The 23,913-nt window shown below is 36.9% G+C and overlaps 1 protein-coding gene across 1 annotated transcript in view; it reads left to right on the top strand.

Annotated features, from left to right (window-relative positions):
• The first annotated feature begins 8,602 nt into the window (after window positions 1-8,602).
• Window positions 8,603-23,913, top strand: part of kcnk3a (potassium channel, subfamily K, member 3a) — a 41,359-nt gene continuing 26,048 nt past the window's right edge. Inside the window, exon 1 of the mRNA XM_072362111.1 lies at window positions 8,603-8,961. Within this exon, the coding sequence (XP_072218212.1) occupies window positions 8,679-8,961 (283 nt within the window). The 5' untranslated portion in view covers window positions 8,603-8,678. The remainder of the gene's footprint in view (window positions 8,962-23,913) is intronic.

Genomic DNA, 23,913 nt, shown 5'->3' with positions numbered 1-23,913 from the left:
CCTTGAGCAGGTACATAGAGGTGGATGGTGATAGCAAATTAATCAACAGCTATTTTCACAATCAGTACAGGCATTTTTTAAAGCACAATTGTCAAATAACTTGCATTTCCAGTTTCTCACTTCTGTAAAAGCTTATTGCTTGTACTCCCGTTCTATATCTTTATGGTTAAAGGCAGATGTTTGAGCATGATTAGCAAAACGGTGGTTTCCTTTCTGAAAGGAAACTTACACTAGGAAAATTGCCTTGAAATTGCTGTGCTTATAATTTTACTGAAATTAAATGTATGCAAGTATTGAGTTACAGTTGATGTTTAGGTATTTCTAACAGATTTTTGGCATTTTGTAATCAAATAATTAATTGATTAATCAAGAAAATAATAGTTACCATTATCAATTCTGAAAGCAATCCTTTAGTTGCCTCATTTTCCAATAAGTGAAGATAGAAACAGGCTATCCTACAAAATACAACGTCATGCATCCCTTGTTCTTGCAGGAAAACCAACCTGTTATATGAAAAAAAAAGAACTCAAGCAGTGGGAATCACCTTGGCAATGGGTCACCTGGGCAACCAACCAAATGGCATCCTATAACATAACTTTAGTGTTGTGAAAGAATGTTTCACAGCATGCATTATTACTTCAGATTTAACCTCTCAATCCTGTGGAACACCTCATCTGTAATAATATACCAAAAAGTTTAGAGGTCAGAGGTCAAGACACAGTCAAATTTCCTTCTTCTAAATAACACAAATGTTTAACATATAGTACATCAGCTAATTTCACCCTATAGAACAACACAGGTGTATCTTATTATAAACAGATTCACCTCTAATTGGAGGGATGTTTGGAATAATTAGTAAATGACAGCAGGAGCAGCGGCAGAGTCACAGAGGCAGAGCAAATGATGGGAAAACGAAAGACTCTAATTGAATGTCAGCGGGAAGCTGTTGGCCGCATTGAACTGCATGTAATGAGATGTGGGCAGCTGAAGGGCAACCCTCCCAAGATGCTTTCAGGGTGTAGAGAGGAGGTGGGGGTGGAAACTGGGGGTGGGATAGTTCCTGTCTCCATGGCATTGTCCTTAATAATGTCCTCATATGATGGCATTATGTAATGTGTTCTCCAGTAAAGTTTAGTCAGCTTTATGCACCCTAAGCCCTTCCAACGAGTTCAAAAGCTAACACAGACAGAGATGTAACAGAGATGTATGTGTGCAGGAGTTGTGGTGTGTGCGTGTTCGAAAATGTAGGCAACAAGTATGATAGTAAGACAGCTGCAGTAAATTTTTCCTGGATGTGATTGAGCGTCATTTCTCTAGTAGGTACAGTATATATTTTTTCCATTCATGCCTGATTTTTAGGGGGATTTTGGCAATTCAAACAGAAAAATAAGTGAATGGCACAGATGATGTCACAAAGAGACTCATCAAGCATCAACAAAATGGTGAGAATCAAAATATTGTTTGAAAATATTAATAGACGCATTCAGACAGTATGTGTTCAGTGACTACATACAGAGCTGAGCTAAACTAGCCCAATGTGATGCAGTACAATAGGATACAATATGAAACCATACAATACAATGTGATACAATACTACTTTATTGTCAGTTTACATTGAAATGTCCCAAGTGTAACTTATGTAAATAGTTTTCTATTATTTTGTTTGTCTCCCTTATCATACATGTTTTCTTTGTGTGATAGAGATGGTAGGCTATTTTATTACCATGACTCTTTCTTTTATCACAGAGCCATGCTGTTGTAATACATGCATCATGTGGTTTAGTATAGTCTTGCTGAAATAAGTGTAATTAGTGATTGTGGCCTTCACAGTCATGTGCAGTACTGAACTCCATCCCATCCATTTTTGAACTGTGCTGACTTTCATGAAAAGTTATTGAACTTCTTCCACTCAATTGGGGTCACCCATGACTGCCTGCGTCAATTGTTTGTCCTCCTAAACTTCCTGCTAAGTGCTCTTAGATTATCTGACTTGTGGCTATGTGTCTTTACACATCACAGAGAACATATTTCAAAGAGGAGGTCATCAAACCAAAGGCTTATTCAGCTCAGGTGGGACTCAAATGTAAGTCTACTTTTAATGTACTACAATTAGTAAGAAGGAAATGAGCAAAAACTGATGCATATTTCAAAAGCCCAGAGTATGAGTAAAACTGACCTATTTACTATTTTTTTCTCAATAGTAACTTGCTGTTAACAGTGCATCAGTGTTCTTTTTGGAGGCTTCCTGTGTGATCACCCTTGAGGTTCAATCAAAGCTCTCAAAGTCTTCAGTGCAGACTTTGCAGCCTCTCCAAAATCGCAGTAATGAGGGTCCAGGCTTGATGCCCTGCCCTACATAGCCAGGGGTCAGAGCCAGAGTCTGCAATCACAAAAGATTGTCTGATGGGTCTGTGACTTCATAAAGTGCTTGATATCACACAGATGTATCGTGATCATACAGCAAAGGAACACAAGATCAGTCTATAGCTGAAACCCTGCATGTCTGCAAGACTCGACAGCTGAGACTGATTTCAAAAAATGACCAAGAGACAAAAATAAAAGCAAACCAGAGCACTGTAGCAAAAACTGTTTTCATTTCTGTCATTTCTGTCAGTTCAGTGAATGGTTCGTCACTTCACCATCTCATTGCATCTTGTGATGTAAAATATCAGCATGTCAAAAGTGAGTGTCTATACTTATAACAACATCAAACAAAACAAAACCAACTAATGAATCCCATGGGTAGACCTAAACCATCAATCCACAAAATGTTGTCTGTGTAGCTAAAAGCCTGAAAATATTGCACTGTGCCATTCATCTCAATTTTTATTACACAAGACAACAGATAAGAGTTTAGGACATGCTACAGGCTTGCAACTTAGCTGTGGATTTGGGTATTTTGATAAAGTGGGCCGCACTGTTGCTTCATAACAAGGATATTCAGGAGAAATTTGCACGTTCTGTCTGTGTCTGGGTTACTTTTCACCATGTCTTTCCACAGTCCAGTGACATATATTTTAGGTTATCTGTATTGGTTTTATGGTGCAAGTGTGAAAGTGAGTGGTTGTCTGAGTCTCTGTGGGAGGCTGGGCACCTGTACACGCTGTACCAAAACTCTAGCCAAATGCCAGCTGGGGCAGGCTGCAGGAACTCATGACTCTGCAGGATAGAGCAGGTACAGAGAAAGGCTGAATAGCACCCTTCTTGCACAATGTTGAAATCTTTTCTTATACCTTAATATTATATACAGTTAGATAGTGCTTATACATAGTTATCACAGAGCTGGTTGTCGGTCTACACATAAAACCTGTCTTAAGGATTAGGTCCACTACAATATGATGGAGTAGAGAAAGCAATATATGGAAATGTCAGACAATTCAGGCACAGGACTTGTCAATAGTTTTGATGAGATTACCCATTCATTTAAAAAAAACAAACAAGTATATCCAACCCTTAGACTGGTACAGGTATTGAAATCACTAAATCATTCAAAAATCTCTATATTTAGTGGTGCCACCTGGTGGTTATACTCTGCACTAGCCGCGTTTGACTTCATTTAAGTCTTTTCCAGGTGCAATTGTCCCACATCACGTCTTCCCACATGAAAAGGTTCTTCATAACGCTCTACAATCTCAATAATGTCTGCTTTTTTTCCCTTTTCTGCTGTGGTGTTTTACAGGATGCCATCATGAGCTGCATTAAGGGTAATGAACAAACAATTCTGTTGGAAGACTTGTCAGGTCAAAAACTCTTTTCATACTCAATTGTTCCATTATGACTGTGGTCGAGTGACCCTCCTGCATTCCTTTACTTCAAGCAAATCAGTGACTGATTCCCATACTTCAAAAGTCTTTATTTTATTATTCTTTTTTTAATTTTTCATCTAGAAATCCTTGTTAACCAAACCTTGGTACATAAATGAATGTTGCACTCTGCTTCTAGCTGATCTCTGCTTTTTAAGATAATGTTTACTATGAACAACACCTGAAGAATAGTTAGTATTGGGGTTAACGTTGTGCTGCAATGTGAGTTTTTCATAGAATAGACTGAAGAATAAAGGCTTTCTAACCCTTATAAAAGTGCCCTGGTCCTTTTTCTTTTTAACTCTTTGTTGATCTTGGTATTTCAGAGGGATTTACCAATTAACATGAAAACTTAATAGAACTACCCTTCATAAAATGAGCAATACATTGTATGTGCTTTTATTCTGTATTTGATTACATTACTGATGTTCATAACTTGATTCAATAAAGACAGTAAACATGATTTTTTTTGTGACTGTTAATGTAGCATTGTCAGGGACGTTGGTGTGGGAAGGGAGGACCCAGATGCAGACTTCTCAAAATCAAAAGGTTTATTCCACAAACAAGGCACGAACGAAAGGCGCAGCTGAGCCAGTTATCATAAATACTTAACTATGAAAATAAAACAAGACTGTGAATAATTAACAAGTCTATGAAAAACAAGACTATGGATTTAACTTAACTGCGGTCAGCAAGACTATGATTAAACAAACTATGAAACTGTGAGGCAAAACCAGACTTAGCATTTCGTGATGAGAACGTGAAAGGGAAGTGAGGATTTTGCAATGAGTGAGAGGAACCAGGAAACTATATACTGTGGGGAGGTGATGATGTGCAGCTGTGGAACAGAAAACAGGTGACTTGAGTGAAGCTAAGTGACAGGGGAAAAAACATGACCTGGAAACCTAGAAACATGAAGATCAAAATATAAAACGTGACTGAACCTGAAACATAACGAAAACGTAACATAACAAACAGAGAAACATAACAAAACCTGAAAACAAGAATATTAAAACATAAACCGTGACAAGCATATTAAATACACAATGTTAAATGTACTGAATACAATATAACACACAGACTTAAAAGAAAGAAAATTAGGAAGGCCACATTTGGGATTTAAGTTGCATGCATTAATTGTTGCATTGATCGACCAAGGCTCAGTACTTCAATTTGTGAAGGGAGAATTATGCAGGCTCAGTCACAGTTGACTTCACTGACCTGTTTATTGAAGCCAGAGTTATTTTTGGCCTGGCTCATAGAGAGGAACTTGAGATTAGCCAAGATTTATCAGTAAGGCAATAGAGGCAATGAGGTGCAGTGCAGATTTTTTTCACAGGTTGCTAGATGTATAGTTTAAGATACATTACAGATTGCAAATGATTGTGTGTTTTTTCTCAGTAATGGGTCATGGGGAATGAACAATCAAGCTTGCATCAAATGAAAACTGACTCACTTAAAAATTAAGCAAATGCATTTTGTTGTGCATAAAAAACAGAAAACATTTATGATAAAAAAAAATGAAAGCATTTTGGGCTGAACCAATCTGTGTCTCCATCTCGCACTGACGTAAAACACATCAGGGAACTTACTGGAAACCACTGACTCCATAGGTCATCAATTCTGGCCTCACTTAAACTTTCACTTGACATTTATTTTTATGCGTCATCAACATTTCTCTTTCTTTCTCTGGTTGAAAAACATTAAAGTATCCACTCAAGCACTCCATGTGGCTGCATTACTCATTGATGTAAATAATATTTTAACAGGGAAATAAAATCTCCAAATATGTTATTTTCCTTCAAGTATGAGAAGAAGCTTCTGGTGTTGACTTTGCTGAACTGACGGAAGCTGAGGTCAAAGGATAGACATCTGAGTTTCTTTTGAGCCAAAGTAACAGCTGGGCTCTATAGCAAATTTAGAGTAAGTTGTGTTGACGCAATAAAATCATCTCACAGCGCACATGAATGAAAAAAAGGCAATTTTGACCCTCAGCTGCAATGATGAAGTAGGTCAGTGGCCAGCAAAACAAAACTGCAAAGCTGTACATGAAGTCTCACAGGAGTTCACATGAGTTATTCCAAAAATAAGATAGTTTAATGAAAAAGGCCCAAATGCGTGTGATACTGCTTTGAGCATGTATTTACAGTGATGTTGAATATTCTTCATATGGTTGAGCCTGTGGGTTCATGACTATTTACTTGATTAATCAGTTATGTTTTAAATAATAGAAAATTGTGGTGAATCCTTATTACATTGTCCCAAAGCTTCTTATGATACAGTAAAACTCATTTAGTGTACAATTATAGCTAAATGTGAAATTCTTTTTCCACTGGAGAAATTGGATCACCAGAATATTGGTTAGATTTGCTTTGAACCGATTATCAAAACAATGCAATTTTTCCGCAATGCAATGAATTGCAAGCTTTCCGTTGTATCCATTTTTCAACTATTTCTCCTAAAAAATTGTGTTTCGAACAAGTTGTACAAGTTGTACAAGTTTAAACATTGCACCATGGAGCTGAAGGCTTTAGCTCTGTTGAAAAAAATACTATTTTTCTTTTTCTATAAATAAAAATGATAATTTTTCTTTATGTATTGTTAATGCTGCTGGCAGGAATGATCTGCTGTATCTCTTTGTATTACAGCATAGCTAAAAAAGCCTCACACTGATCACACTCTGTTGTTTCAACGCCATGTTATGGAGAGGGTGGGTATTGGTGGGCTCCAGAGCAGATGCTGCTGCCCCAGCAGATGGCTGTAAAGCAGATTGCACTCTCCACCACACTTACAGAAGATATGAAACATCTTGGTGCAAACAATGATGGACCAAAGCTTACTTTAGTAGTACAGTCTCTTTAGTCCCTTCTTATAGACAACTTCTGTGTTGCATTTCCAGTCCAGTCTAACTAAACTTCCGGGTATCTGTATTCCTCAACCATCTCCACTTTTTCACCCAGGATGATAGACAGTTTTGGGCTCATTCCTGGTCCAAAATTCAAAACCTTACATACAAATGTAAGAGTGGTGGAAGTCTAGTTTTACACTCACTGCAAAGAACATGCAGACTAGTTTTCATAACTTTATGTGAATAAACACAATACTGCCGAATGACAATAACGTCTCATAAGACATTTGAAATAGAATATGTTATTACAAAGCACATAATTACCACATTTACCAAAACATAAACATGCTGAAGATGAAATGACAAAGAATCATATGATAAACATATGGCAAACAAAGATTTATAACCTTAACAATGTAAATTAATTTCTTGAATCTTTTACACAAACAGTAGGTTTGTGGTTATTTCCTCCTTTATGACAACTCTACTATACTGTTTATGTAACCACACACTAACGCTAACAGGTGGAGTCTGGTGAATGAATGGGAATTGTTTAAGGGTCCTTCTGGGTGCAACTTTCATAGAGATGCTAGATTATTTTTATCCTGCTGTTCTAGCTATGATTCATGGGGATGAATGTGAGGACAGGAGGGTGTGTGTAAGGAGCCTGTAACAACAATACTTTATGATAGTTATCTTTCCCTTTTCAATTACAAACTTTGATATTGAAGTGATATTCATTACATCCATCCCCAGTATATGAGATAATGATTTGTGTAATGATTTAATAATATTGCAACAGACAAAGTATCTAAAGCATTTTATGTAGAATATTTATTGAATAGTTGCAGTTTTGGTGCAGCAGAGCTATATCCCAGTTTAGTGTGTGGTTGAATTGTCAGAATACACAAAAGGGCAAGTACTACAAAATAAAACAGGAAGTGAAGTTAAGATGTTGAGCTCATAACAAAATATAAATTAGAATACAGAACCTGTATCTCAAGGGATAACAGCAAAATGGCACAAAAATCTCAACATTTTTAGGAATAAAAAAATTCAGTAATTAACTTAGATATCAATGTGCACACTGACTAATAATATATCAAGTTAACGCAAATGGCTGCATATTATGTCTTGAGGAGTACAGCACATGAATCATTCTAAACTTTCAAATCATTAAGTATTATATTTCCCTTGGAGCCCTTTTAAATAACAGTGAGCTCTTGTATTACTAATAGTATGTCAACTTGATGGGTGATTTTTCTTTGAAGACTATTCAATTTAACCAGTGCTGGGACAAAAATCATTAGAACAAAAACCCAGAACTGATTATTTTACTTTCTTGTCTGTCTTAGCTATCTTATTCTCCTCCAGTCTCCATAATCTGTTAAACCTCACCTACACTATTCTAAGTGTATTCATGTATTCATCATTCATGGAAAATTGTCATAAATACTTTTACACGAGTAAGTACATGATGCTAAATTTAAGTATACAATAATATCCTAAAATATCTTAATGAGTTAAGTAACAGGCTTGGTGGAAAAATCTTTAAGACTGAGTTTTCAGTATGAAACTTTTGAAAGATAGCTTTTAACAGATAGGTCATGAGACATGAGGATATACATTTGGAAACTTAAATCTAACCCTAACATCAAGTTTCAATTTTTTTCTCAGACAGCCTCACACAAGTAGCGCCTAATCCCTCTCGGCTGTCTGAAACATAATGTCCTGCGGGCTGATAGCAGATATTGTTCTTATCAAGCCATTTATTGTTACAAAAGTTTAAACATTTCGTGGGAAAACCGAAATAAAGATTGGAGAATGCGTGTATGGAAGGGGAGGATTCTGGCGGAGGAGGTGTGTGAGGGAGGGGTGGTGCTGAATGAACAGCTCCTCCGCTCATAAAATAATCAGAGAGCTCGTCTGCTCCGTCAGAGCAGCACAGCCATGAGCCAGCCGAGCTCCCCGTCCTCCAGCCCCACGCTGACACTCCACCTGCGCCCCTAACACACGCTAACGCCACCATGAAGAGGCAAAACGTGCGGACCCTAGCTCTCATCATCTGCACCTTCACCTACCTGATCGTCGGAGCCGCGATCTTCGACGTGTTGGAATCCCTGGAGGAGACGTCCCAGAGACAGCAGCTGGACCTGAAGAAAAAGGAGCTGCTCCACACTTTCAACTTGTCTACGGACGAATTTGACGAGCTAGAGAAGGTGGTGCTGCAGCTGAAATCGCACAAAGCTGGGGTGCAGTGGGAATTCGCTGGCTCCTTTTATTTCGCCATAACTGTGATCACTACCATAGGTAAGAAAGCATCTCCTCTGAGGGAACCAATGAGTTTTATAACTTTAGTGGGCTTTAATGTAATTTAAACACGACTCCCTGGCAGTTGTTCTATAGATGTTGTTAAATGGGTGTATCTTATTTTCATGATGTACCTGTTGCACTTTACATTCACTGCATCTGTGAAATCGTGAACCTACAAATACTAACACATTGTGACATGTCACTGTTAAAGTATGCTGCTGCACTGAAGTACACATTTCAAATTAACACGGCAGTCCCTTCTTTTTTTGTTTAAGGCTGATATAATAAACAGATTATTTATTCTGGGGTATTCAATCCAGTTGCAGCATGAAGAAATAGTAGCTTATAAGTCAATGTGCATGCAAATTACTTACATTTCCCTGTTCATAAATTGAGGTTGATATTAGAAGTGTGCCAGCAAACTTAAAGCATCACTGACCTGTGCTCTTGTGCTCTTTCTCATTATTCCTACTCCAGAAGATCCCACCAGCTCTATAGTCCCTTAACTACAAAGTGTGGAGGATAAAAAAGTGGTTTAGTGAATTAATTGCTTCTCAGCTTTAGTTCAGTTCAGTTCTTCTCATTATATTATTCTTGTAAGTATAACTCCATGCGTCATTTGACATTTTGGTTACCAAAAAAAAGTGATACTGAAATTAAATTATTTTATTAAATGTCAAACTCATCTTTTATACAGTTATGATCCTACAAAATATAGCACTGAATAGATTGCTTGTAGTTCTGAATTACAAAGAGTAATCACCTAAATTTTAATCTTATGGAGCTTCATTAGGACTTGCGGCTCATTGTTCTATCCAGCCTGCACTCCACACATTTGTCATACTATCCTGTAATTTATCTAACTGTTTATTCAATAATTTATTAGCTTCAACAGACGGCTTGATATTCTGAATGCAATATCTCTAAAATCCTGGTGTAAACTTCCCGTTTAGCAGCAAACAACAATTAAAATATTATTGGTACCTAGATATTAAGTATAGTAGGAGACATACACTTACCCATAAACAGACCAATGAGACTGTAAATATTGAACTTGCATTGGTCACTTGGTTCAAAACATATGCTATCTAATTAATAATGTTGTTCTGTAACAGATGAATGTGTAAATAAGAAGATTTTTACTCGCCAATTTAAGACATCAACATTAATAGTAGTTGATGCTTTTATTTCATGGTAAACTTTTTGAAAGTCTAGGGTAGACAATTACCCATTTTGGGATTGATAAAGTATCATTTAGTTTAATTGAGCTCCGTACAAATTTAAGTATTCTGTTGCATTAAAGTTCCAAAAAAATTCTCTTCATGCAGATTTAATGTCATATCACAAAGCTTCAGCTGGCAGATGCCACTGAGGTCACAGCTATAAAAAGCACTTTGAATTTATTTAAATTTCCCAAGAGTCTCTTAAATGAGCTGCTTCAAAGATAGCATGTTTACCTGTGACTTTGCCATCACTAGCATTTAAACGTTAACATTTACAGGCCATTTTCTTGAGATTGTGAATCATATACTGACTGTGGTGGGAAACATGAAAACATAACTTCAAGCACAAAAACATATCAGATAACAACTTAACTAAAAACATGAGAGTTCAGGAGTACAATTAAAGTACTAATAGTGCATAATTTCAGGAAACTCACAAAACATGTTTATCTTTTTTGAAACACTCTGTTTCTTTTCTTTTTTTTTTTTTTTTTTGTAAGTTACCTTTTTATTTTGGACATGGAATCACACGAAAAGTTCATTTTAAACTACATCAACATATATATTTCCCTATGACACACTATGAAACACTCTGTTTCTAGTGTGTTGTTTTTGTTGAAATATTGAGTTTCTGGTTTTGTTGATGTTTTGAACCTCAAGGCAACCATATCAAAAGACTTTCTATTCTAAATATGTTTCGATTAGGTGATTAAGAAAAGAGTAATCCTTTTTCCGAAAAGTCTGCATTCACTGTCAATCATTAAGCGTGACTGGGTGATGTTATTCAGAACTAAACAAAGGAATATAATATAATATAATATAAGGCAGAAATTACATCTGCAGAAAGAAGTTATCCAACATAAGCAACTGCTCATGCTGAAGTGCTATGTTTAAGGCAGCCTCGTTCAGCCAGGCACATCATCAGTGCTGGTCATAACTCCCTTCAGTGACACCAATTCAGCAGTTCATAAGAAGGGCAGCGTTCATTTATTCCGACTGCCCTCTGCCACCACATCTCTCTTTCATTTAGCTATTTCAGCTATGAGATTTATCTTCATGCTCATCTTTCCATGTTCCTTCTGTGTTTATACACATGTAGTGAGCTGCTAAGCTTTATTGTAATTAGGCCTCTACCTAAGTGTATTGCCAAGTTTAAAATAAGATCAAGGAAGGTGAAAAAATCTCAGGCTTTGCTGGAGGTGTTTGTTGTCTAATGGACACTCTGTACCATGCTTGCTTAGACTGTTCTTGAAAATGAGTGAAATACAAATGTGTGTGAGAATAAATCTGAGGTAGTGTCCTGACTGAAAACACCTATAAATGTACAATTTGGTATTTCTTTTAAATAAAACTAACAGTCTCACTCCATAAAATTCTTCTTATCTATTTAGCCTGTTCTTATCTCCGTCTCCTATCTGAGTCTGCCCTCCTGTTTGTAGTGTCCAGTACAGTTGTCGCTTGTGACCTGTGACTTGTAACCTTATCAGAAGCGGACAACTAATTGCACACTAACCCAACCCCGGGTGTCTGTAACCGCTTCTGTAATTGTGAGCCTTGAGGATGCCACAAACACAGTGATTGGCGTTTCAGCCTACCATTAAGTATTAATGACAACACCAGAGCCTCACAGTTCCACTGGGCTCCGGCACACAAGATTAACACAGCAGATACTTTACACAATATAAAGCAGCCATGGCATATAGTAGAGTCCATATTCTGTGGCACAATATGAAGGTGAAACCTAATTTGTTGTAATGAATTATAATAAATAGACATTTCTTTCTGACATATCCTAGGGAGCTCCTAACAAGTAACATGAAGCAGGATCTGAAATGCTCTACTAATAATTCAACATAAGTGAGGAAGGGAGGAGAAACTGCAATCAGTAATCAGCCATCACTTTCCACAGAAAAGAGGGGAGGCGTAGGGAAGGGTGTCCACTTACTCACCAACATCAGGAGAACGATTAAGGCGATGTGAGACACCACGTGGGGAAAATAAGTGAGCTCAGAGCAAGAAGGCAGCATTTGGGAGCTGGATGTGATAACAGACTGGGGCTCGGGGGGCTCTACAACACAGTCATCCACCCTCTACATTCACCCACCTCCAGGGGTGAATTTCTTGTCATTGCCATGACTGTCTATAGCATGCAGAGGACAAATTCACAACACACACTTTCTTATAATAAAACATGTCTCATATCTTTTGTGTTATCTAATGTGCTATTTGACTAGCGATGAGGACAGAGACACGTGATTGTAGGACAACAGCAGAAATTGCATTCAGATGGCTGTATTTTTTAACGTGTGTTGACTTACAGTAAAGTTGTCTTTGTGTGACAAGGGCTATGATATCCCAGTAGGTTTACACAAGCTAATTTAAAGGCTCGGGTCTCTAAAACCACACACATATTTCCTCATGTCTTATAGCACTGAAACACTGAAATGCGCAGAGGCTTGAGTTTATATCTCAGATTTTTCTGATCCTCACAGCATTAAATAATTATGTTATATACATTATATATATATGTATATACTATACTCTGGTGTTTTATTTAGTGCTTGCAGAAAATATTCAACAAGTAATGTCAACTGGTGGTTTTGAATCAAATAAAGTTTAGCTAGGTACAAACTGTCACTTCTTCTCTGACTTATTGAGCCTATAGATGGTTTTAGCTTCATTAACTGATTTGATCACATTTGCCTTTGGGTCCATGAATGGAAAATACATGGAATATATGCTCTGTAGATCTCCCTCATGCTGCCAGAACAACTTAAATTTTTTGGAGCGAGCACAAATTTGGGTGTCTCCTTAATGGGCTGTCATGGTCTGTGTTTTTTGAGTTGCCTCTTTTGTCTATCTGGACTTTATCTCTGGGTTTGTGGTTCTGTGAGTAGTTCTGTATCACACTCAACTTTACTTCCTGTTTAATTTTGAAAGTGGTTTTCCACTTTCTTGTCTTGCATCAGGTTCTTGTTTACTAAGTCCCACATGTGCCATGTTATACTATTCTACCACTTTCCTCTATTGGCTGAGAAATCCTCTTCCTATATTCTCGTATACTTGAATAATGTCTGCTTTATTTTTGCTATTTTTCTCTTTAGCATCAACACAGTTACTACTGTAATCTGTAATACTGTGGTCTTATGTAATTAAAGTAACAACTCTTTTTGGTTGTATATCAGCATTTTGATGCCTAAGGTTTAACATTGTTGGAAGATATTTCTGCATGTTTATTAACAATATATAACATTAAAAAATGTTTAATTCTGAGCACATTTACTGGTTTACAGGGAAAAAGTGCTGACAAATTCTGGCACCAGCTTTGAGTTGGACTAAGTTCCAGAAATGAAAAAGTTTAAACAAACTAAGAGCAATCCCTAATAACAGCATCCATTATGAACAGTTCTTCACCTCATGATTTATCTCCAGTATCAATGTTTCGTGACAGTTCAAGCAGTGCGACTGCTACAAGGCAAGGCAGAATGGAAATATGCATGATTTCGCTCATGTTTTGTTCCCTGGCCTGAACCCCAGCTGAATTACACAGTTAAAAAGACTAATCTTTCTCTAATCCTAATTACACTTTTTGAAACCATAACTATGCTGCTATGTCCCTGGTCAATTTGAAAGGTTTACAACATTGGATGTTTTGCAGGGCTGTCAAGTCTTGACTCAACATCTGATCAATACAATAAAACCGACTACATCCAAATAAATGAAAACATAGCACCGGTTTTATCGGTTCAAAAAGATAGCTTGGTTTAATTTGTCTGTTTTCAGATTTCATCGAATGTCTTTTTTATTTTATTTCTGCTTTTACCTTTGTCAGGTTTGGGTGGTGAAGGTAGGACCCAGATGCAGTACTTCAAATTCAAAAAAGGTTTATTCCAAAAAAAAAAAAGAAGACAAGGAGCAACAACAAAAGGCGGGGCAGAGTGGAATCTCAAAAACACTTGACTGGAAATTAAACAAGACTATGGTAGATAACAAACATGACTATGAAAAACTGGGGCTATGAATTAACAAAATGAAACTGTGAGGCAAAACCCGACTTAGCTTTTCATAAACATGGCATTAAAGGGCAAGTGCAAGTGAACCTAGAAATACTGTGGGGAAGTGATCAGTGATGACGTGCAGCTGTGAACAGAAAAAAATTCAACAAAAACAACCTCCACTGAAAAGGACAAATGAAAAACTTTGAGCAGATCACAATTTTCTCAGTTTATGTTGTAATTCAATTAAATTGCATAAACTTAAGCTTGCAATATATATATATATTTTCTCCAGTTCTCACTGCCTAATATAACTAATTTCAAAACTTTTGATATTCAGTATGTCCAAGAAATCCCTATCAATGGTTTAATTCATACTTGCAGGACTGTAAACAGTGTGCTGTGATTAATAATGTTAAGTCCCTCCTAATAAAATTGAAACTAAATTAAATGCTTTTAGGTCCCATCCTTTTGAGTCTGTATATTTATGACTTAGCAGAGGTGTGTGCTGATATTGGTCTTCAGATCTATGCTGATGACACAGTTGTTTAGCTATTTGCTATAAACACTTTGATACCTGGATGGGAGAGCTGTTTTTCAAATTAGATGTTTTGTGTCTGTCCCTATGAGATAAAACTTTAGATGAATAAATAGAATATCTGATCAGAAAGATATTAACCTACATATATATTCATAAACACAACTTCTCCAGACAAGACCTCTAAAAGTCACCAAATGGTTGTAAATAGATAAACAATTCCACAAAAAAATTACTTGGATTTGTATTTGTATAAATCAAGTTTTGTAAAATATTTTCTGTACGATGGTCGTTTGGCTATTTCAGAATTTTGATCACTGTTTCAACAGATGAGCTCATCCTCTGTAGTCTATCAATCCATTATCTGTCAAGGACAGAGAAACTAAATGTAAATGCACCCAGGACATTCAATCAGTTTGAGTCACTTTAATCCCAAAATGACATCCAGGCGGGGTTAAAGCCTGCTGGTGAGGAAAATTGTTTGCAGGCAACACTCCTCCATCACATTAAAACTAGCTTGGATCGGAGCACTGAAGCCCTTCGAGTTTTGGTTTAGTTTCTCCGTCACTACTAGTACATCAGTTGTATCTGTGCTGGGCAGCTAGAGTGTGTAAGTAAATTAGTGTGTGAATGTGACACACGCTGTTGCTTTAAAAAGAGCAGGCATGCTCTTCAAATCCTCCCTGGGTCAGCCAGTCTTATGTTTCTAAATGTGGACTGATGATGAATAAAATATTTCATTTTTTTCTTTTTTTTTTCTATTTTCATAGCTGGCAGCGACTTTGATTTGGCAGCAGGCATGAATCCATTTTCAGCTGATGCATAATGAGGCCACATTCTGAATTGTTAATGGTAATTACTTACATTAGTATCATCATTATTATTCAGTCAGCTTAAGAGGTTAGTGCAGTAAGTGGTTGAGTGCACAACGAATGTAACTCTCACCAGCTATTCCACATGGGCCTTATCTTCATCAGACTGATGGAGAGGGGACGGATACTTCAGCTACTCTCAGAGGGGAGAGGAGAGAGTGGTAGCACTGAGAATGAAAAATGACAGCAACAACAATAAGTCAACAACTTAAAAGTTGAGAAAATAGAAACCCAGCTACCTCCTCTTGTGATCACCAGTGAGAGGATCAAGGTGTTTGTTCACGTGTGGTGAAAGTGGTTTTGGGTTTGGTCTGAAAAATGAAGAATTGTGTCTCTTCAACTTTGGAGAATTTCTTTGGTTCTTTGGTTTTCTTTTATACAGATATACCATGTACTGTAGAAAACAGCCGTGTGCTTCTGTCCAGAATTTTCCCCTGAATTGTCTGTGTACCAGGTGTGTTGCAATGTAAAGATATTCACGATAATTGTGAATATCTAAAATACATGTACATATTGTGTTGATAGTAGACATGCGATAAAATTGGGATTTGGTTTGCGATTTGTTTTGGGCCATTTGTAAAATTTCTTACATTCCATTTTGAGGGTAATTTGAGTGCCAAAAAAGGAAGACCAAAGACCAACTTTTGTTAAACCTTGTTTTTTTTTTTTATCCAAATCATGATAATATTGTTATTGTGGATGCTTTATCCACAGTAATTGTGTAATGAAAAAGAACCAGTGTTCTCATTATTATAATTTTTTTGTTGTTTAAACATAAATCTGTAAGTAAATCTGACCATGTGCCCGATTATTTAGTTTTTAGTAATTTAATCTACGGTAATCAAGTTGGCATCTTTCTTTTTTTTTTTTTTTTTCCAATTTTTGCAGTTTCTAGAAGATCAGCAATATAAACTAAAGATTAAAGCACAATTCTATCCATTGTAGCAATACAAATATTAAAAAAGCTGTGTGGAGTTAATTTTCCACTGGATGTGCGCATAAATATTCAAGACCAGTGGATTCTGCTTCTCCGAAATACTTTTTAGTGTAATATCTCAAAAATATGCATTTAAAAAGTAATATGTTTAGCAGTGAGGACATTTTACAAAAATGAAACATCAGTGGATTCAAAGTTTTAAATAGAAGTAATGAACTTTAAGTTTTACTGCGTTTTTCAGACTTTTCTTTTAGGATATCATCATATGTCAGAAAGGCCATTGTGGGCATATTACACATGGACTGATTCAAGGATGCTGACTTTTGGATAAACCTGCGAGTTCACATGGCGTGATTGTCCACCCCTTCATCCTTACTGTTTGTTCAGCCTGTTCATCCCAGAGTCTTCTTTCCTATTCTTGTCCTCATGTACCAGCATCAGCAAAATTGCTAACAGCAAACACAGAAAAAGTAATTTAGGAGTGTTCACTTGAGGACAAAAGAGAAAGTCCATAAGGGAGGAAATTGACTTTTCTGTTATCTTGTGATAACAAGTTAATTTTAGCTAATTCAACATCTTGGGATACTAGCTATTTGTTTGCTCGAGACTATTGACGATTATGGTGAGCTTGAAAGTGAGTGGTTCCATGTTCGCATCTGATTTCATCTTTCATCAATGTTTTTATGACATCAGGGGAGGATCTGTCACAAGTCATGACATGCATGTGTAATTCTGTTTGCTGCAGAGATTTTAAAATAATAGTCTGACCAACGCTGCTCCACTTCAGCTACTAGCTGTCCTTCAAGCCATCCCACAGCGCAAAATAACAAACTTTACAAGGTCTAATTAACAAAATATGTTAATATTTTATCTTGAGAAAACAAGTTTATCTCAAGATAAAATTATCATGACTAAACAATTCCTGTTATCTCCAGATAATGACAGAATTGTCCCGCTATGACTACTAAACAAGCTTTGTTATCTCAATATATCAGGATAATTATTTTTGATCTTAGAAAAAAATATTTTCTATCATGTTCCCTGCTGGCTTCTGTAGAGACCAGTCTGAGACAATTCTGTTTTTTCACTTCCCATTTTTTTATTCTAAATGTAACCTTTATTTGCTGTTCGGTTAGATTTAGCTTCAAGATATGTAATATGATGCACAAATACTTAATTTCCCTACATTTAGTTGCCATGCTGAGCACTGATATTGGAGGCTTCTCTCTGCGCTGTTTATTAGTAACCTGTTTCAGTGAGAGTGGACTCGTAATTATGCAAAGGGGAACAACTACAGCCTACAAAATGAAAAACGACAAGTTTTAACAACAACAACTTTTGACGCGTCTGGTTGGTTCTCTCAGTGATACATCGTAAAGATCAACAAAAGAATATTTTTGCAACAATCAGAGACATTCTTGTATGGTTAAGCACCAGTTTTATCAATCCAAATCAACCTCCAACGATGTCTCGCAGGGGCTCCATCGCTGCATTCTTGGCTTTGTGTTTACTACAAGTCCAGTAATCATTTCTCCTATACCAGAAATGGTATACAATGGGTGATTTTCAATGGCATGAGGAGATGCTAGAATCAAACAGTCAAACTTCACAGATACATTTGAGGCATGATCACTAACAATATGGTGACTGTCTGAACATGATTGTAACCTTCTAAAGTACTGTTTTTTGTTTAGCTAAAAAGTTATTAACAAGAATATGGACAATTTCAAGTGAAACACAAAGATATGCAGGGCAAAGAACATATGTCCTGTTTACTTTTCTGGTTCATGTGCAGTTGTTGCACCTGCTCCATGGACATGATGAAATTTAGGCTGTTTGAACACATATTGAATTGGACTTGAAATTGCAAAGTGTCATGATCAGTGGTTTTTCATTTAATTTCTTTTTTTCTTGGGATTTGATTTTTATGCAGCATTCTCAACTACCCTCCATTTACAACCATGCTTGGCACTCACCACCTGCTCCCCATTAGCTCACCTGCACTCAATCACCTAATTGACTACCTCACAGTTTATTTACTCCTGATGGTGAGTGTTCTCTGTAAGCAGATGCATTGTAGCTCCTGCTTGCTGCGCGATCCTGCGCTGCTTAACCTGTTCTTTACTCTTGTTTCTTTTGGATCTATGTTATAATTTTGATTTCCTGTTCTGTAGTTTTTTTAAGTTTTTGTTCTTTCTTTCATTTTTTTTTTAAATGAAATTTTCTCCCCAACTTCCCTGCCTTCTATTGCACTTTAGGACTCAGCAAAGTGAAACACACTTTGGCTTTACCTGTGGAAGTGTAAACAAAAAGCCAGAGATGTTTGCATTCTGAGTTGTCTCCTGTTAGATTTGGGCAACAAAAACATATTGATGTTGGGGGAAAGACCCTAAGCATTTGCCCCTGTACAATGATAAAGTCAGAACAACTGGCAATTGCAAGTTGGCACCATGGCAAAAATGCAAGTGGAAAGTCAAATAGTGGCTTCATTGTGAATATATTGACTTTCTGTCAGATGTGGTAGTATAAGGACCCATGTTAACATAATGAGCATGTGAAGTGTGTAAGTGTCATTCCACTGACTCATATTTCAGTGTATAGTTTATTGTTTTGAAGTTAAAAAAAAGCAAGGCGCTAACATTATTGGGAAAATGTCTGTTCATCTTGGCTTCTTGTCTCCTCTCGACGAATGAATCTCTGCCTTTAATAGAAGCTGGTGTCACTAGTCTCCGTGGCACTGGCACATACTTTTAACCTCTATGTATCCCAATAATGTAATGCAGTATTACAGAATCATGCCCTTGAATTTCTTGTCCATTTCCTGTGAGACCATCTTTGAAGATATCTTCAGAATTAACACATTGCAATTTGGCGCACGTACAGCAGTATTAGTGGCTTTTCTCAAAACTTGGCTCACTAAATTGTTCAGAAGTCAGAAGATACCACCCAGAGCATATTTACAACAAGTCAATAGAGACATAATAGTTATAATCAGCAAGAGCAGTTTCAGTTTACTGTTTAATTAAATTTGGGAGTGAATTGATCTCTTTCCTTCTTGTGCAGCAGCTGCCCTGTTTTAGGTGATTCAGGGGACTTCCTGGTGCTTGGAAAAAAAAGCACCAAAACAGACTGAATTACCTTGCATAACACAATGCTGCAGTCTGCCCTGAGGCTCTGCCCTCCAAACCGATCAGAGAAATACTCTGTGATGTTTTGTGGTGGAGATGAAGTTAAGAAAATAGAAATTAATTTCATTGTCTTTCATGTACAATGGAATACTATTTTTCTTTTTATGCAAATGTATTATTTTAGACCAAAAACTCAAAGGTCCCTGGACAAAGTTGAATGTTTAACATATATGTACATGCTAGCAATATTTCAGTTATGGAAGCGCATTGGACTCTGCGTCTTTGAGTCAGTGCTGTCATAGGGATGTCCCTGAAAGCTTAAACAGCTGAAAGGATGACAAGTTCCTTTTCCATAACTAGTCCTGCCCAGTGTCACTCAGGGTGCAAAAAAGGTCATAATCTTCTAAACAAAGATGGCAGAATAAGAGGAGGTATTTATACAAAAGTTGAAGGGAAAATGTCCTCTCATTAAAACAGTTGTTGAAATTGCAGATCTTCAGAGGTAAAGCAGCTCAGGCCAAACCGCTGCTGTTCAAAACAATGTTCCAAGCCATTTTTGGCTTGTAACCCTTCGACAAAACACTATGAACTTACTACACTCCCTCCTGTTATGTCTGTAAGATGTGAACCTTTCAAACAAGTCAAAATGTGTTTCATCCTCACAGATTGTTTAATCTAACTTACATGACACCCTCACATCACATGCTGCTTTGTACTGTCAGAATTTGATTGGAAGTTTGGAAATTTTTTTGAGTTGGTGTGTTTTACTACAGGCAGACTTATTTGATTATCTGGTGAGATATACCAAAATATTCCAACAAAAGAAAGACGTCTCCCTTTGAATCCCCTTGTCTTCTTACGCTGAGGCTAAATGTTGCACTATCGATGTATAATCATTTATTTAAACTTTGTGGTCAGTGCTGATTGTCTGTAATTACAGACAATTGTTTGTACAGCCTCAGTCTTTTACCTCAGACAGCATTTATTCCAAAGAAATAAGTGTCTGTCTTCTTGTGTCTTGGTAGAAGTTCAAATTTCCAGACCTTAGGACCTCTGTTTAAAGCTGTAAATTATTTGAACAAAGCTTTTAAAATTCCTCCTTTTAGTTCACTTCTTTACATAGAAATTGAGACACACCGTGATGTCTCAGTAAGAGGAGAGCTCTTAGCTGCTTTTATACAACAGTCTCACATAAGTTCATGAAACTGTCACAAACTTTAATCTATTGATTCATGTCCCTGGATTCAGATTTCTTTCTTTTTTTCCCATGCTTGTGGAATTGCACAGGGGAATACAGTCTGAAAGAATTTTGTGAAACTGTCAGGAAAGGAATGTGGCATTTGACAGGCAAAAACAGTTAACATTTGGACAATGGGGGTGGGGTGTTGTTGGTGGAGCTACAGGAGACTGTAATTTGTTCCATGACACTCACAACCGAGAGCACCATACGCTTTATTTTTTACCCTTCATTTTTGTTTTTAAGCATTCTTCATTTCCTTTCTCAATCACTTGAATTTAGAAATGAGTAGTTGTATGGTTAGGTTTCAGCAGTAAAAAAAAAACTACTTGGTTAGGGTTAGAAAGACATGGCTTGTGTTAAAGCGGGCACGCTTGCTGTACAACAAAAAAGTGGGTTAGGATTTTTTTTAATTGAAAGATAATCAGTGTTGTACAGTAAGTCTGTCCTACTCTTAAAGACAGACCACACTGTTTGACTTTCACTGATCAGATTATTCATGAAGATATGTCAGCAAGGGAATACTTAGCTTACAAAAGAGAAACTTACTCCTGCTGACTTTTAAAGATTTAGAACCAGCATTATTTTGTCTATTAAAATCATCACTAAACTATGAATGATTGCCGTTATATCCTAAAATGAGTGTGCAGCAAACCAAACTTACCAAATTGCTTCCACAGATGTTTGTACATTCATGTTAGGGCCACCAGCAGCTTTAACAGCCACTATGGCATCTGGCAGAAAAAGCGTCACGCTTCAAGAATGCACCTGTAGCACATTCACTTGATAAAATATACAATTGTACGTCATCAGATCTGGATCATCGTGTTTTCATGATGTGGCAGTTATACTGATCTGATTCATTTAGGTGATCACAGTGTAATTGTGACTGATCATCTGAGGCCAAATCTGTCTGTTTTACATACCTAGAGTCAGAAAACCTGGGGTAACTTAACGAGTTGATAACCATAATGCTATGTATTGAGATTTCCTTTGTCAGGATTTTTTAAACCAGATCATCGAAAGAGACGTTGGATATTTTGAACCTGCTTTGTAGTACAGGTCCAGTTATATACCAAGTTTCAGATGGTAGATAAAGGAGCTAAATCCAAGAATGGACACTCAAAGAGATGATCCACACCTGCAACAGGATAAGCAATAATCAACTGAACACAAGTTTGGAGGAAAACAAATGGAGAAAATTAGCAAGCGTACAAGAACAAAAAGTTTAAAAATAGAACAGAAAGTGAGAATATCTTAAGACCATGACATCCAGTCTCTGAGGAAAATCCACTTAGTTACACATCAACCACCTCACTAACCTTTTACATGTGTGTTTATGTTGGTTCATAAGACATTTTTATTATCAAAGTAAGAGAAAGGAAAAACTTTCACAGAACCACAAGAGGGTAAAAACTCAACACTATGATCTCACTGTGTACAATAATAAGTCATAAAGTAAACTGTTTCTTCTGTCAAGGTATTTTATTGTATTCAATGAATAATTACTTGCACATGTAAGATACAACCATGTATTTTACAAATAATGCTGCTCACATGTATCAATCTTTAGACGTACAGAAAGTGCACAAAGTGAAATGCAGAAACAGAGAGCTTTTAGCTGGTGCGACTGTGAAGCAGAAATGTCTGAAAGTTAACAGAAGTGACTCTCATTGCTGCTCCTGCTTTGTTCGCATGACCACCAAATGTTTACCTCTTGTTCGTCTGCTTAATGCTCCACTGCCTCAATGGAAAGTTGAGTGCTTGCCTGACTCACTAAACAAAACAAGACATTGTATTTATTAGACTTCATCACATAGCACAGCCTGACTGGAGTTTAACCAAATATAATAGTACACAGTAGTGAGAGCTCAATCTGCTTCACTTGACGTTTCCTACTGATTGTCTTCCAGAAAAAAAATACACAACATGCTGCATATAAAGTCTGATCTGGATCATCGCAAACTGACTCCTAGGAGGTTTACTTGATCAGGAACATGAATTCTTTCCTCTTTTTTTTTATTTCCTCTTTGTGGAACAAAGCCTATAATCTCATGTCCTGCAATATTGAATTATGTGCCTCTTTCACAACCCAGAGCTTTTAGTGAGGGTTGGTCACAGAAGTTTGAGTAATGTCCTAATCCTTCCAGTGGTAATTTGAGATTAACAAAGGCAGGCCCCGTGCATCAGACACAAAATGTGTTAAAACTCCATCAACATGGATGTGAAAATATAAACAACTTTATTTCTAATGAGTAAGAATTTGTAGAACTTTGAATTTTCCCCTCAGAGTCTGCTGATTTAGTTATAAACAGTGGCCTTCATAGGTCAATACAGCAGTCTATCTCTATGTACAGGATAAGGTACACAAGACAGTAATGTGCATTCTGGACAGACATCAGATTGTTTCAGAGAGGGGAAGGAAGCCGTATATATAAAAAAAACTTTTCTAAACAACTGTTGTGGGCGTCAGCATCATCTGTCTGACGTTAGTAATGCTGCACTGACATCTTTTCCCAGATGGTTCCATCATAATGTGCACTTTGACTCAAGTGAGACCAATATCTCATATGGCCAGGGGAATAAACAAGAAACAGGTGATGTTGACCCTAACAACCCAAAGAACGGCTCACAGCTGGTTACATGTCTGAATCTCCTCTAAGTTCAGAATCAAGAAAGATTGCTGGGGGCGAGTTTGAAACTCCAAAAAACTCAGTCGCCTTCTGATTAAGTACTACAGTTGAGGTTATGCATATTGGTGGTTTGTAGAAATATAAAACTATAATTTTCTCCAACACCGTCAAATTTCTCAACCGGGATCGTATTTTCCCTGATGTAATATTTTATCACAAGGTGCCTCAGTGGCCTGTTGAGGCCATTTCTTTTTTCTTGCTTTCTCTTTTAATTCATTTTTTGAAGACTAATCTTTGCTGCATTTTAATTTACTCATAGGAATATGAGAAATGTCACATGAACCTCTGAAGAGAGTTAAAACTGTCAAGGGGCTGTCTCTTGAACA

The sequence above is a fragment of the Leuresthes tenuis genome, unplaced genomic scaffold, assembly GCF_036924035.1.
Source record: "Leuresthes tenuis unplaced genomic scaffold, fLeuTen1.0.hap1 SCAF_13, whole genome shotgun sequence".
NCBI classification, from domain to species: Eukaryota; Metazoa; Chordata; class Actinopteri; order Atheriniformes; family Atherinopsidae; genus Leuresthes; species Leuresthes tenuis.
The sequence above is the reverse complement of the archived record's forward strand: the minus strand, read 5'-3'. Positions and strand labels throughout refer to the sequence as shown.